Source organism: Ursus americanus, chromosome 19, assembly GCF_024610735.1.
Source record: "Ursus americanus isolate L20-20 chromosome 19, mUrsAme1.1.p, whole genome shotgun sequence".
Lineage (NCBI taxonomy): Eukaryota > Metazoa > Chordata > Mammalia > Carnivora > Ursidae > Ursus > Ursus americanus.
The window spans coordinates 23651235-23666516 of NC_142145.1; the positions used below are offsets into that span (position 1 = coordinate 23651235).

Sequence of the window (15282 nt, forward strand, 5' to 3'; positions counted from 1 at the left end):
CATTCCAGTTTGTTGATATTGCTGGTGTAAATGACCAGGAGACCGTTGTGTATTGAAACACGCTCTGACCTGGACATCGGGAGGCTGGGGTTCTGGCCCTGGCTCAGTCACTAACCAGCAGCCCCAGGTGAGCCGATACTGGCCACCGTGCCCGGCTCTGGGACAAATGGAGAGGAAGCAGTGTTCTGGAGGGCCCCTTCTCCCTGAGTTCTTCTTTCCTCACCTGCCCCCCTTGAAGAGGTGATCTTTATGCTTTATGTCCAAGCTCTAAAATTCCATGATTCTGAGTTTCCTCTGTAGCTCACAACTTTAACCGTATAGACAGATTTTTCATGTATATCCCCTAGCAAAGATAATAAAACTGGGCAATGTTTGAGTGCTTATGATATGCTGGGCACACTACTATATGCTTACGTGGACTGTCTCCTTGAATCCTTTCCCCGGCCCTCCTCCTCCATCGAGGGGGAGGCTAAGAGGCCGTAGGGTCAGCAAGCATGGGACTCAGGGCCCAGTGCGGACCTTGGCTGGTACCTGGGTGCATGGTGGAGACATGAGGGGGTGACCCAGGAAAGTCCATTGGAGGAGGCAGGGCTGGGCCTTGAGAGATGGGCCTCTCCTCTGAGCAGAGAGGAGAAATTCTAAATTCTAGAAAGTGCATTACTCTGAAAAGAGGCTCTGTACTCGTTAGCAGTCTCTCCACTTTCTTCTCTCCCAGCCCCTGGCCACCGCTGAACTCCTTTCTGTTCCCTGGACATTTCATGTAAACAGAATCATGCACAACATGGTCTCTTGTGTCTGGCTTCTTTCACTTGGCGTGTTTCCAGGGTTCATCCATGCTGTGGCACGTATGGGGACTGCATTCCTCTAGGTCATTGAATAGTATCCTGTTGTACGGATCTGCCACGTTCTGTTTGTTTATCAGCTGACTGATAATTTGCGTTGTTCCCGCTTTGCGGCTGCAGTGAATAATGTGGTTGTGGACTTCGGTGTGCAGGTTTGTGTATGGATGTGTGTTTTCAGGTCTCTTGGGTATGTACTGGAATGCTACTTGGAAAGTCCAAGAGATCGTGTGTTCAGTGTTCTTCCTGTGTTTGTTTCTAGTTCCCACTAGTGGCTGACTTGTTTCACGATGACAAGGACTCCGTTCCTGCCGCCGCTACATCTGGGAAGGGCTCGTCTTCAAAGATCAATGTTCGCTCCGCCAGACCCCCCCTGAAAGCATCCAACAAGGAGCACAAGAAAACTGTGGGCCACCAGGTCAGCCTCAGGCAGGACGCCGTGGGTCAGGATACACAGGCCAGGCTGGCCTCTCTGCGGATGAAGGATGGCCGCAGAGTCCAAGGGAGGCCAGAGCAGCCTTAGCCTCCACACCCTCAGCCTCCAGCCCCCAGCCCCCAGCCCCCAGCTCAGTCCGTATGTGCTCTTTGAAGGAGACACTTGGAAGCCCTCTCTAGAGAGAACTGACCAGAAAGAGAAAAGGGATGAGTATAGCCCCAAGCAGTGCATTTAGTTCTCCTGGTAGGACCACAGACACCTGGTAGAAGCAGCCCCCAGAAGAGGGTCCTAGAATCTGCAGGTTGGGTTAAAGAAGCCTGAGGACTAGAAAACTGAAACCGCTTTTGTAGGGTCTTTTTGGAATTCTACGTCCAGCGTGTCTCCCAAGAGAAGGGAGTACCTGCCAAGCCCGGCAGCCCCTAACCTTTCTACTGCAGTAGATTCGCCTATTCTGGACATTGCATGTAACTGTCATAACTTCCAGGGTGCCCAGGCACTGGGGCTCCCAGGCCTCTGGTTTAGGAATAACCAGTCTCCAGTCACCATAAAGACTTCTGTCCTGTTTCCTAGCACTGACCCCCTTTCATGTCATTTGATCTACCATGCTGTGTTAGACGCGTTAGCAGCTGGGCCCTCCCCATTTAGTTTGACGAGCCCTAATGCCAGAATGTGGGAGGGCTTTGATTTTGGACCCACAGCAAGGCAGGAGTGTCCAGTAGAATCTGACCCCGGGTCTCTGAATATCGTCCCGTCCTTCTGGGTTCATAATGGCGATGACCGTATCAACAACTACCACCACCAGTCTGTGGGCATCTCTTTGTTAATGATACATCTGCAGAATGTTAAAAATAACCGGGCACTGACTCTTGTCTCTCCAGTTCCGTACCTCCCTGCACCTGCTCATGGAGACCCTGAACGCCACGACACCGCACTACGTGCGCTGCATCAAGCCGAACGACGAGAAGCTCCCCTTCCAGTAAGTGCCCGTGCGGGTGTTGGCCCGCCACCTCTCGGCTGGAGTCAGGCTGATCAAGCCTGGCCTCTCCACGTTTCTGTACAAGTTCAAGTGGAAGAGATGGAGGCACAGTCCTGGGGGGGGGGGGGCTTCTGCAGCAGGTTGATTAGTTGATCTTACACTTCACAGATGGTTTACGTGCTGAGTGCAGGCCAACAGATGTTGACCAAGTTCCACCTGTCTGCTGTCTAGAAGGATTCAAAAGGATGAGAGCATACAGCTCCCTAATCCCACGGAGTTTACTGTGGTGTTGAGGAGTGTGCACACCTGAATCAGAGAACCACATAAAAGTGTGTCATTAAATGTAGATGGACCTGTGTCTCTTAGCAGGTGTTCAGTTCAGAGGTGGGAGGATAGCTGGAGTGGTCAGAGAAGATGTCTTCCATTGGGGAAACTTGACCTCAAATGACATGTTGAGTGATGAGACATGAAGGTGGTCCTGTTTCTCACATCCCCTCTACCACTGAGCTTCCAGAGTTATTCACACCCGCTCACCTTCCCCCCCACCCCACTACTTAGCCTTCTCTGGTCTAAATTCTACTTCTGCCCCTATCTGGAATATTGTCTTTCAATTCTATCCATGCCCGCATGGTTGACCCCACCCAAATCTATATACCAGTGACTCTTCAGTGTCTTTGTTCATCCCTGGTTTCTGCCAAATTCCGGACCAGAGTTTCTGAATGCCTCCTGCAGTTTCATTGGCTAATTCACATTCAGCGTGTCTGCAATCAGACTCCTTGTTTTCCCCCCAAGAAATGGTTCCTCTGTCTTTGGTCTCTTATGTAGTAAATGGCATAACCATTTCCTGACAGCTCATTACCCACCAAACCTGAGAGTCCCTCTGAGCCAGTACTATCCAATAGAACTTTGTATGGGTGGAACTGTTCTATAATCTGCATTGTCCAACATGGTAGCCACAAGTCATCTGTGGCTATTGGGTGCTTTGGGATGTGGCTGGTATGACTGAGGGACTGGTTTCTGTCATTTTAATCATATTCAAATACCTGTAGCTGGCTGATGGCTACCATATTGGACAGCATAAGCCTTGATTCTTCCCTCTTCCTTATTCCCCGATGTCCGGTCATCGTCAAAGTCTCATGGAATCTGCTTGAAAATGTGTTATTTTGGTCTCCCTTTTCTCTTTCTTCTGTCACCTTGTTTTAGACTCTTTTTAGACTCTGTTACTTGCCTGGAATACTGCCCTAAGTCTTTAGCACAGTCTCTTAGTTACCTCTGCAGCCCCATTATTCAGTTGCCCTGAGCCACCGCACAAGCTATATCTTCTGCTCAGAGGAGGGGTATATTTCTAAATTTCTAAAGCACTTTCTTCCCAGCTTTCTGACTTCCTTTGCAGTCCTCGCATAATGGCTTTCTGGGAAATTACTTTGGCAACTCCGTCAGAGTGAATATCTGAACTCCCCTCTGCCATTCCTATTATTTCATAAAGCTTGACCTGCGCACAGATGTTCCTTATGCTGGAAAAGGTCAGGAAGACAACATTGAGTCAGCCTTCTTTGAAGCATGCTGATTGTTGACTCTTTTCCCTTCCTCCCAATTTCCAAGAAGTGGTTAGGAATTCCCCCTGTGTGACATCTGTTTACCAGCCGACTCCAGAAGAGAGAGGCTATTAGAAGGGCAGCATGCGTGAAAGACTTCGATTATGTGTGAAGGGCAGGAGCGGCGTGCAGGGGCCCCAGAGAGGAGAGTCGAGGGCTGGGTACCAGCTCTGCCCTCAACCAGCTGCGACCTTGTGCAGTTCATTCCGCAGAACCTGATACCTGCCACCTGTTGGATTCTCTTGCTGGAAGTCCCCTCCCAGATGAAAAGAGATGTTGGGGGCTTTCAGAATGACTAATCCTAATGACCCATGTTTCTAAGACCTTCCTTTGCCTTTGGACCAAAATCACCCTAATAAAGTGAGGAGAATACTGAACCAGGTCAGAGCACCTGTACTCTAGTTCGGGCTCTACTACCTATTGTTTGGCTGATCCACGAGCGAGCCCAATACTGTTGGCCTCGTTTCTTCATCTATAATGCAGCCAAAGCAGATCATCCTGATGAAAGAAATCAAGGAGATGATATAGATTATTTGTGAGAAGCATAAAATTTGGTGAGTAAAAATATAATTTAAAATATATATTTTATTTAAAAAATATATATATGTAATTCCAGAAGGAAAGTTTTGTATGCCTCCCCCACATCCCCTGCAACTGCTTTCTCAACCTTCGCATCCTTGACATTTTGGGCCAGGTAATCTGTCGTGGGGGGCTGTCCTGTCCACAGGAGTATGCTGGTAGCATCCCCGTGACTGTGACAACTAAAAGTGCTTTATGATCGCCAAGTGTTCCTTGGAGGACAGACTCACACCCCCCAGTGGAGGACCGCTGTCCTACACTACGTGCTTTGATAGCATTCCTTGTAGAAAAATCTTTTTCGCTTTGCTTCTTCCTTTATTTAAAAAACATCTATCATACCCACTATTCACTGGACATTGGTCGAGGATAAGTGGAATGACAAACATCCCTCATCCTTAAGGCGTTGCCAGTCATTAATCACGGACAACGGTGTAGAAGTGACCGTCAGACCACAGTGCATGGGAGTGCTGCAGGAACAGAGAAGCCAAGGGGGTGCTCAAGTGTCCAGGGAGGGGGTGGCCTGGGGCTGTGTGATCAAGCTGGGATCGCTGGTTGGAGGAACTGGCCAGTTTCCTGAGGACCAGTGCCCTGGGCTCAGAAGTGGACAACACTCAGAGTCTTGGGACCCTCAAGTGTGACTGCATCACGCCACAGAGCCCGCAGATGGGTGGGAGCCGGCAGCATGTGCAAAATCAGGGAAGTGGCGCGTGACTGCCGAGGGGAGCGGGTTCTCAGCTGCTGGCTCCGCTGAGCCTGCACATTTGTTGGGAGGAGAAAGTATAGCCCTGCGTTTTGGCGGTTGGACCCTATTGATCTTTGATGACTTTTCAGTCCAGACTTAAGTGTTGCTTGTCTTCACCATGGTCCTCCAAAATTTAATAGGAGGGAGGAGCTGGTTTTTCACTCTCGGCCACCTGGTAACGCACGCAGGGAGGCTGATGGAGAGATGCTGGTGACAGTGAGCTTTCTTTACCGTTGAAGAGATAAGATTAAAATACAGAAGCCTGGCTGGCTGTACACGTCCTCTGGGGCTGTGAACAGGGAAAGAGGCTGGCAAGATCTTGGTGGAGGGTCTGCTTTTTTTTTTTTTTCCTAATAGTGTTGTTCTTTTCTATCACTTAGTCCTTACAACCAGCCGGTGAATTCTAGTTGGGCAGATATTCTCAGCTTCTATTGAAGAAATGAGGAAAAGGAGCACAGGGAGAGGACATGTTGCCCGGAGTGGCATAAGCTGTTAGCGGCCGTACCAAGTTTTCTGCTTTGCCCTTGCTCTCTTCCCCCATCCTGCAGGGAAGAGAATGTTGCCAGCTCAGGAGGAAAGTGCGAGTGTGAGCAGGAAGTGGGGAGGACCGCAGGTGGACCCGCAGCCCACGAAGGACGAGGGGTCAGAGATGCTTGCCAAGCATGCTGCCCGTCCCCGACACACACACACACACACACACACACACACACACACAGCAGACTGAATCAGACCCTGGCCTGGAGAGCACAGGTGCAGAGAGCCGGGGCAGGGGGGGCGGGGGAGGGGAGAGGTCTGCAGCCCGCAGGAAACCTTCCCCAAAGTGCAAGCACATCCACCGTGCATTCCTGACTCAGGCCCCGCTGGCCACCTTTAGAATGAGAGAAGCAGAGCCTGTGAACAGCAGAGGAGGAGCTGGGTGTCCAAAGTAGCACGACTTGGGCGGGTTCGGGGGTGGCAGGAGAAGGCCAAAGGGGCGCAGGCCTGGAGGAAGGCATGAGTGTCTCCTGGGACACTGAGCCTCAGGGCTGACCTGGAATGCAGGGAGTGGGAGTCCCTGGACTCAAGGTCAGCTCGTGGTCTTGTCACCTGGAAGGTGCCGGCTGACCCAGTGCATCTGTCTCAGGGGACTGCTGGGTCCTTGACGTAGGAAGGCAGCCAGCACTAGGAGCCGAGCAGCTCATGAAGAGAGGTGGGAGGGCAGGACAAGTCTCCAGTGGAGAGTGGTGTTCCAAGCGTGGCAGATTCCAGCCCTGGTCCGTCCTGCGGAATCCTGAGTGGGCCCAGCTGCTGGAAAAACTCCCAGTGTTGTCAATGAGGTGGCAGACACGTGTGGCAAGAGGCTGCCCCCTGGTGTCCTAGAGATAAAGCTGCCCATCTCTCTCCACGGGGCAGGCAGGCTACCCGAGAGCTTGGCCAAGGTGTGTGCTGCAGTCAACGTGATCCCAGGATCTGGGCCTCAGCCCTGCCTGCCTCCCACTTCCCAGAGTGGAAGGAGTACAAGATGACTGGCCCCTGGGCTCAAGCTCAGCTGAGAAACAGCCAGAAAGAAAGGGAGCATTTACTCCCCATCCCTTCTCAGAGTGGGGTAGTAGTCTTAGAAAAGTCCAGAGGTTAATTCTAGTTCAGCTGAGTTCTTTCCCCAGGAAGACCCCCCCCCCCGATTGCCACAGCCACCCCTGATTCCTTACAGCATTGGTACCATGCTTCTCAGCTCCGGCTTTGTGCACTTCTCTACACTTCTCTCCTAGTGCAGGGACTCTGCCCAGACCACGTCTGATTGCTGATTGTACAGCGTCCTACTCAGCGTACTTGTTGGAGTAAACCCTGGGTTTTCAGGACTAACCAGCAGTTGAGGGCACATGAGTTGTTGAAGATGGGAAGATAGGTTTCTTTATTTCAACCGGGCAGCTGTCATGATAGCAGCTAACAATGCATGCCTCTTAATGTTGTCCCTGGTGCTGGTCTAGCTGCTTTCCTGGGCCGTTAGGTTAATCTTTGCACTAGCCCTAAGAAAGGGATACTGCTATTATCCCCGTGTTATAGGTGAGGGTACTAAGGCCCAAGGAGGTGATGTTGCCTTCCCCAGATGACACATGCAGCTGGTGAGTGACCATGTCACCATTCAAACCCAGCTTTGTCTGGCCTGAAACTCACCCTTCTAACTCCTGAAGCAATACTGCTTGTGGTGGCAAGTGTATATGATTTTGCCTTTGAGTGAACACAGATGCCCCCGTGGGTGGAAATAGTAAGGGAAGGCTCCTGGAGAGGAGGCACGAATGGGTCTTGGAGGCTAGACAGAATTCAGTTATGCCAAGAGGAAGGCAACCTATCCCAGGTGAGAACAAGAATGTGCACGGAACGGGGGTGCTGATATGGCTCATGCGCCTGCCAGCGGTGTCCTTTTGGCCCCTGACCTTGAGTTCAAGGTGCACGATGGTCTGTGTCTCGGTGCAGGAAGAAGTCGTCGGTCCCTCTCTCCTGTTCCGTTTCTTTGCCAGCACGGCCACTCACAGCTTGTCTTACTGTGTTTGCAGCTTTGACCCAAAGAGGGCAGTGCAGCAGCTCCGGGCATGCGGGGTGCTGGAGACGATCCGAATCAGCGCGGCCGGCTACCCGTCCAGGTAATGCGCCCACCAGCCACGCCCTCCTGGGGAAGCCTGGCTCCCCAGGGAACCCGTTTACACGCTGTCAGCCAGAGACCCGTCCTGCATAAAGTTCCCGAACCCTGAGGGCCCAGGCTGGCTGCTGACCGATAGGAGAACACATTTTGGCCTGAGAAGCGTGGGAGTCCATGGTGGCGTCCGCTGGCGCAGCTTTTCCCGCTTCAGATCGGCCCGGTCTGGGCGAGCAGTGAGCTAGAGCTGTGAAGGGGATTTCTCCTTCACTCCCACCTTGTTCCCTTCACTTTTTTTTTTTTTAATTTTTATTATAAAACATGCCTATTTACTGTCTGAATCATTTTGAAGTGTACAGTTCGGTCATGGTCAGTACGTTCCTGTCTGTGCACCCATCTCCAGAGCTCTTTTCGTCTTGCAAACCTGACACTCTGGGCCCACTAAACACTAAATCCCCATTTCCTTCCCCCTCCAACAGCTGGCAGCCACCATTCTACTTTGTCTCTGTTTTTGACAACTCTGCATCCTTCATATACGTGGAATCCTACAGTGGTGGCGACTGGCTTTTGTCACTTAGTTTAATATCTTTAAGGCTCCCCCATGTAGCATGGGTCAGAATTTCCTTCCTTTTTGTGGCCGAATACGATTCCATTGTATGCGCAGACCACTTTTTATTTATCCATCCATTTGTCAATAGACCCCTATACCTTTTAAAATGGGATCAAATTTTATGATGGAAAATATAATCTTGAATTTAAAAACCACTATCAAGATCTAATCTGCACTGTGGATAAGTTCTTGGGCCACCTAGAGCCTGCTGAAGCTATGTCAAGACCGGATCCTTTCTAGATGCTTGCCTGAAGTAGGAGTGAGGCGTGGATGGTGACCTGCTAGCTCTGGTGAGGTCATACTGCGTACCAGCATCTCATAGGCCAGGTGTCTTCTGCTGTGGATTAGAGCTGAGCCGAGCAGAGCCAGTGTAGCAGCCTAGAGCTCGTGGTATTTTCCCCCAGGGACTCCTTGTCCTTGGAAGTCCTGTACGTGTCAGGAGGTGGAGGGAGCTGGAAATGGGGAGGAGGACATGCGGGCCAGGCCTCTCGCCTCCCTCCCTGCCTCTCCAGCCGGCACTTGGCCACTGCAGTGGAGGAATGCCTTCATAGAAGCAGGTATTGACCATGAAACAACATCACCATCGACAGCTCCCAAATGCTAGACTCAGGAAGGAAGTTAGGGATGGAATTAGTTTGCATTTGACCCAGAGAATACAAGGACTGCCAGTAATCTGGAACCTCCAGGCAGCTTTTCAAAACCCAGCAGGTTGGGGCATTATTCAGAACGGTATGCTGTGGCCAGGGCGGAAGGCTGCTCCTGTTGTCTTTCAGTCATGTCTCTCCCTGCTTAGAAGACAGGGAGGGTCCTAGGGCTCCATCTTCTTTTCCGACCCTAGGGTCTGAACACGAATAGCTGACAACTCCATGACGAATGAGGTGAGCTATGCTTGCCCTTCTCAGTTGAGGGCTCTGCCTGCCTTCTCCCTGTCTGCCCTACAGGGCCTGGCATCAACCTTTTGATTGAGGGAATGGGGCTCAGGCCACGGGCGCAGTAGGTCCGTGTTGAGTTCAAAGAACTGTAGTCTAGCCAGTTGGATCGACTTTCAGTGGCTGCTCCAAGCACAGTGTTCAGATCAGATGTGGTTCATATAACTTATGAACATGGCAAGGACCTTAGGGGCTGCCTAGCCGCTGCTTTTCAAAGCGTGCTCCCCAGGCAGCCAGGCTCCACCCCAGCACCTGCTCCCCTATCTGTTGGCCTCCGAGAAAGTCTTTAGTCTACCATATTCAGTCCATTGTTTGTCAGAGTTGCTTTGCAACCTGTTAGTGGGTCAGGAAATCAATGTAATGGGTCATGACCAACATCTTGTTTATTTAATGAAATGCCCGGGGATGGAAAATAGAAGATGGCAATTTGTGGTAGAAAGGGTATTAGAGTGTGACCTCACTTCAGCTTATATATAGACATGGGTGCGTCATCATGTAAAACACACTTTTGCTAATGAGGCCCGCGGAAGGAAGTGAGCTGCTCAAGGTCACTGTGGCTGTGGTTGAGTGAGGACTTAGAATCCCTCCCCCCTCCTCTGCCCGGCTGCGTCTTATTGCCAAGCATCTGACTGCTCACGTCGGTGAGGTGGTGCCATCCAAACGGGGGGTCAGAGGAGTGAAGAGCAAGGGTAGGGTTTTATGTCTGCTCCCTGGGGCTGGGCCCAGACCTGGGGCTTGGAGTAAAACTGCACCTTGTCCGCTTCAGCTTGTATAGAAGTCCAGACTGCAGAAAGAACTGTGTGTGGCCTAGGCTAGAGCCAGAGGAGCCTGGTGGTTGAACCCTTGGCCTTTGGAGTCAGGCCTGGCTTGCATTGTCCTCTCCCATCCTCCTTGGTTAGGTAACCTCAGGGGAGTCAATCTCCAAGCCTGGGCTCCCTTATCACCAAGTAGTTGCGTCACAGGTGGTTATAATGAAGGACGTAATGCGTCTAAAGTTCTCCACACAGTGCTGGGCACTTAAGCATTTAATCACGTGGTTATCACTCATTTAGATATGAGCATCATTATGGATGCAACTACGGGATAAAACAGACATATACCAGAAATGTTTAGCTTTATTTTTGTGAAATCCTGGTGTGTTTGGTCACCTTAAAAGAGCATTCCAGAGTTCTCTAAGGAATTGAAAAGGTCGGTCTAAGAATTACCTAAAGTCTGTCAAAACTGGAGCTGAGATGTCCTGTGTTCAACTGTTGAGGGTCCTTGTGTAAGAACCTTCGGGATCATGGGTCCTCACAGCCACACCTGGGCTGTGCATGGCAGAGGCCTCCAGGTGAGCTGAGGAGCCCAGGTGCTCATTTCTGTCTCACATATATTTGGTGCTGCTGGGGGGCTTGTCAAGTGGGAGGTGTGAACATTGGGGCCATGCCACGCCAGGAGAGAGGAAACAAGGGAAGTGTGTGAAAATGAAATACTCTAGAGCAGTGGAAACCATGGGGATCCATCTCCGGATGTCAGGAGCCACCTGTTTTGCCAAGAACTTTCTAATATAACAAGTTGTTTGATAGTAGGATAAGTGCTTTGCAGAGGGTGTGAACGTCTTGGAGAACATCAGGCAAAAGCCAGAAGTCTGGGTCTGATGTGATTAGCGGTGAAATCAGAGTGACCGCGTGTCCCACCCACACTTCTCTGGGCTTCCCTGCCGCAGTACAGAATCCTCTGTTGTAGACGGTGGAATAGGAAGGGGACAGGGTGTTACTCCTGTGGTCTTACCTGAGCTTCTGTAGAACAAGAACGTGTTCTTGCCTTCGTGTCTCCTCTCCTGTTAACCTGGTCACCCGCTCCATGTCCCCTCCCCCATGGAGCTTCTAGCTCTGTGCCCATGGCCAGGAGGGAATCAAGGATCTGAGTCATGACCTCAGCCTGTCAGGAGCTCAGTCTAGGAGAAGGGATGAAAACCTAAAACAGAGAGCAACATAGAATTAGGCCAAGTTTGGAAGGAAATGTGGCTTCATGGAGGAGATGAGGTTTGAAGTGGGCCTTGAAGGATGAGAAGGCTTCTGACGGGTGGGGAGGCAGTGGGAGGATCCTGCCAGCCAGAAGTAGCACCATGTCCAGGCACAGAAGGATGATAACTTCTCCTGCCCAGCGATCTGGGAAGAGATCTTCTCTGCCAGTCAGTCCTCATTCATTCTTCCTGTTCAGTCTTCCAGTTTTAGCATGCCAGACAGGCTTTTCTCCTCGTCCAGACTACCTCTCCCTTGGCCGCTGAGAGAGCACGCTTCCTCCAAGTCTTTAGACCCATATGGAAAATGGGCTCTCCTGCCCTTCGTTCCTCCCTCCTGGCTGCGGTCAGAGTTGCCCGCAGTGTTGAGATGCCCACAGACTCGCCTCTTATGGGGCCAGCGGATCGGTGTCTTTCCCGCCTCCCTAATCAATTTACACTTCTTTCTAGGAGCTCATCACAAGGACATCTGTACCTTTTGTTTTCACGATTGCAAGTATTGTGGAGAGTATAGGGAGGGAAGGAGAACCTGGTATTTTCTGCTCACAGAAAATGTTGCTGTGATTTACGCCTTCGGGCTTAGGTCCAGAGCGCTGCCTTACCTTTGCTGTCTTAGCAGATTTTGCTGAAGGTTCAAAGGGAGGAGTCCCTCCTCAAACGGCCGTTTGAAGTATTACCTGTTGGAAAGAGGCGCCATAGTTTTATGGCACTTTTGCTGGTGTTGAAGTAGAGTGGAATCATCCATGTTATTTCATTTCGATGCTAATCTCCTCTCCCCGAGCCACGGCACCCAGGCTGGCCTTTCTCTGAAAGGTGAGTCGTGGTGAAAGGGCTGTAATGTTGTAACTCCGCACATGGCCTGTGTGCACCTGCCGGTCACGGTAACCATTTGGCATGACCTCACTGCTCAAACATCTCCCTTCCTGCTTCATCTTGGAGGTTGGGGTGTCCGCTGTATCTGGGGAAAGTAAGCAAGGTGGTATAGCTACTGTGTACCCGTCACGGTGCTGGCTTTTGAAGGAAGTGTCCCCTCAGAATGTAGAGCCGAGCAGTCCTTTTGTTACCCTGACTTTGGGAGACCTCTGAGAGCCTGGAGGGACCAGAGCAGATTTGGGGGTCATCCCAGAAAGGATTCGCCTCTGTGGTGCTAAGACGCATGATGGCAGCGTGATTCCACTTGCTTTACCTTCACAAGGAACCGCAGTCTTGCAGAGCTATTGCCAAAGGAAGCTTCAGTGGCTCCTTTGATGGGGGGGGGGGGTTACAACTTAACATTTTCCTACATTTCTCCCACTTCAGTGGCCAAAGGGCACGTGCCACTTTTTCCAGGGAAGAAAGTGCCAAAGAGGAAGAAAATGCATGGTCCAGGGTCAGAGGCACTTGTGATGAAATGTCCGGAGGCCACTTCCCCAGGAGCCCATGCAGGGGGCAGCCCCTTGCAGCCGCAATTTCAAGCCAGGTTCCTGCATCCAGCCTACTGATGCCCTGGGCACAGGACGCTTAGCCCTGTTCTGAAGTGAAGACGTGCCCAATGCCCCCGAAGCCTGGCCAGCCCGACAGGACACACGCGGAGTGGCGGGCTGGTGACAGCTCTCTGGAGGTCCCTTGTCCCACCCTCAGGCTCTGGTATACGTGTCTATTTTTATCTGCCTAAGAGTTATTACTCTCTCCGAGTCTGATTTAAAATGAAAATGTATCATTCTATTTGAAATGTGCTGCAGTGGCTGAGAAATATGCCCATTTTCACGTACATGAAGCACGGTGATAAATGCACTATCCGGGAAGAGCAGCTCGGCCACCATCCCCTGGCTCCCCGCTCCCGCTGCTCCCCCCATGTGTTTTATGCCTGTGCGATGCTCTGTCTCCCTCGCGGTGGGGGTCGGGGGTCAGCGCAGTGTTGCGTCCCAGAGGATGTTTATGAAGCGAACTCCATGTAACCACGAGCCATATGTTGTGGGAGGACAACTTGAATATGCAAGGTTTATATTTAAAAACAAAACTCCTAAATCTTCTGTGCATCTCTTCACCTCAGAAAAACTCAGTGGCACCCTCTGAAAAGACTCCTCCTTTGCCAGCCTCCATCCCCTCAGCTCCCATGTGGCCGAAACACAGGACTGTGGAAGGAGGTGCGGTCTTGAGAAATTGCTGGTTCACCTGCCCTTTTAGTCATGATTAAACGGACACATGATTACTTGCCTTGCGATCAAAAACCCCCACCAAGCACAGTAATGTAGAATTTATTTTGGTGTGAAACCATTCTTTGTCCCGAGATCTTACAGCCCCTCGTTCTGGCCCTTCTGGCTGAGAGCTGCGCTCACTTCCATGGACTAGAGTCTCTCACAGGGTTCTTGGCCGGGGCTGCTCGTCGCAGTCGCGGGGAAGCTGGCTTGTAAATGCGCTCTGCCTTGACACTGTCCCTTGGAGGAAATTGTTGGTCACTGGTCAGCTGCAGCTACTTGGTTGTATCTGGGCAGTGCCAAGACTGATTAGATTTTCTGCTCCTCACCTTGTAACTCAGTTCCCGCTCAGAGCCAATGGGGAAGAGTTAGGTTTCCTTCCCTCGGCAGCAAAGCTTAGCAACCTTCAGACCCGGGGCCACCTCTGAGTCTGAGCCTGTGTTTCCCAGGACATAGGTGGGGGACAGGGGGGGCAAGCAAATAGAGGCTAATCAATGGTGGTGTGAGTGGTGGGCTAACACCCCGCCACCTGTGCACTAGGAACGCCTCTGCGGGTATCGGTGCTGAAATAATGACAAATCCCATGTTTTATGTATTGCCTTACACAGGCCCTCCGCAAATCTCATTTGTTCATCGCACAGACTTTTTAAAAATTGAGATATAATTTATGTATGATAAAAATATCCTTTTAAAGTATGCAATTCTGAAGTGGTTTTCATTATATTCCCAGAATTGTACAACCATCACTACTAATTACAGAATGCTTTATCGCCCCAGAGAGAAACCCTGTTTCCATTAGTGGTCACTACCTTTTTCCCGCTGCTCCCAGCCCTGGCCATCACTAACTTTCTCTTTCTAGAAGAGAAATGTCTACTCTGGACATTTCATACCAATGGAAACATATAATAAGTGGCCTTTTGTGTTATCTGGGTTTTGGCACCTACCAGAACTTTATTCTTCTAAGTTGCCTAATACCGTTGTATTGTAAGGATATGCTATGTATTATCCATCATCAGCCAATGGACAGTTGGGTTATGTCCACTTTCCGGCAGGTATGAATAATGCTGCTCTAAATACCCATGTACGTATTTTCCTGTGAACATGTATTTTTATTTCTCTTGATGATATACCTAGGAGAGGGATTGCTGGCTCGTATGGTAACTCTGTTCACCCTTTGAGGACCTGCCAGACTGTTTACCACTGTGGTTGCACCATTTTATATTTCCACCAGCGATGGATGTGGCTTCCTCTTTCTGTACATTCTTGCCGACACTTGTTATTATCTGTTTTATTGTAGCCATCCTAGGGGGTGTCAGGTGGTATACCATTGTGATTTTGCTTGTATTTCCCTGACGATTAATGATGTTGAGCATCTTTTCATGTGCTTATTGGCCATTTGTATATCCTCTTTGGAGAAATGTATTCAGATTTTTTTTTTAAAGATTTTATTTATTTTTTCGACAGAGATAGAGACAGCCAGCAAGAGAGGGAACACAAGCAGGGGGAGTGGGAGAGGAAGAAGCAGGCTCATAGCAGAAGAGCCTGATGTGGGGCTCGATCCCACAACACCGGATCACGCCCTGAGCCGAAGGCAGACGCTCAACCGCTGTGCCACCCAGGCGCCCCTATTCAGATTTTTTTTGTCCATTTTTTAATTGGGTTATTTGTCTCTTTGGTGCTGTAGGAGTTCTTTATATTTTCTAGATACTAGATGCCTATCGATAAGATTTGCAAACATGCTCACCATTTTCACCCTTGTGATAACCTGACCTGCCATCTTCAG

The 15282-nt window shown here is 50.5% G+C and overlaps 1 protein-coding gene across 2 annotated transcripts in view; it reads left to right on the forward strand.

Annotated features, from left to right (window-relative positions):
- The window catches only part of MYO5B (myosin VB), a 340915-nt gene that overhangs the window by 246366 nt on the left and 79267 nt on the right, over positions 1-15282 (forward strand). For both annotated transcript variants that reach the window (XM_087869830.1, XM_087869831.1), the window contains exons 15-17: positions 1102-1257; positions 2154-2251; positions 7702-7788. In XM_087869830.1, the coding sequence (XP_087725956.1) occupies positions 1102-1257; positions 2154-2251; positions 7702-7788 (341 nt within the window). The remainder of the gene's footprint in view (positions 1-1101; positions 1258-2153; positions 2252-7701; positions 7789-15282) is intronic.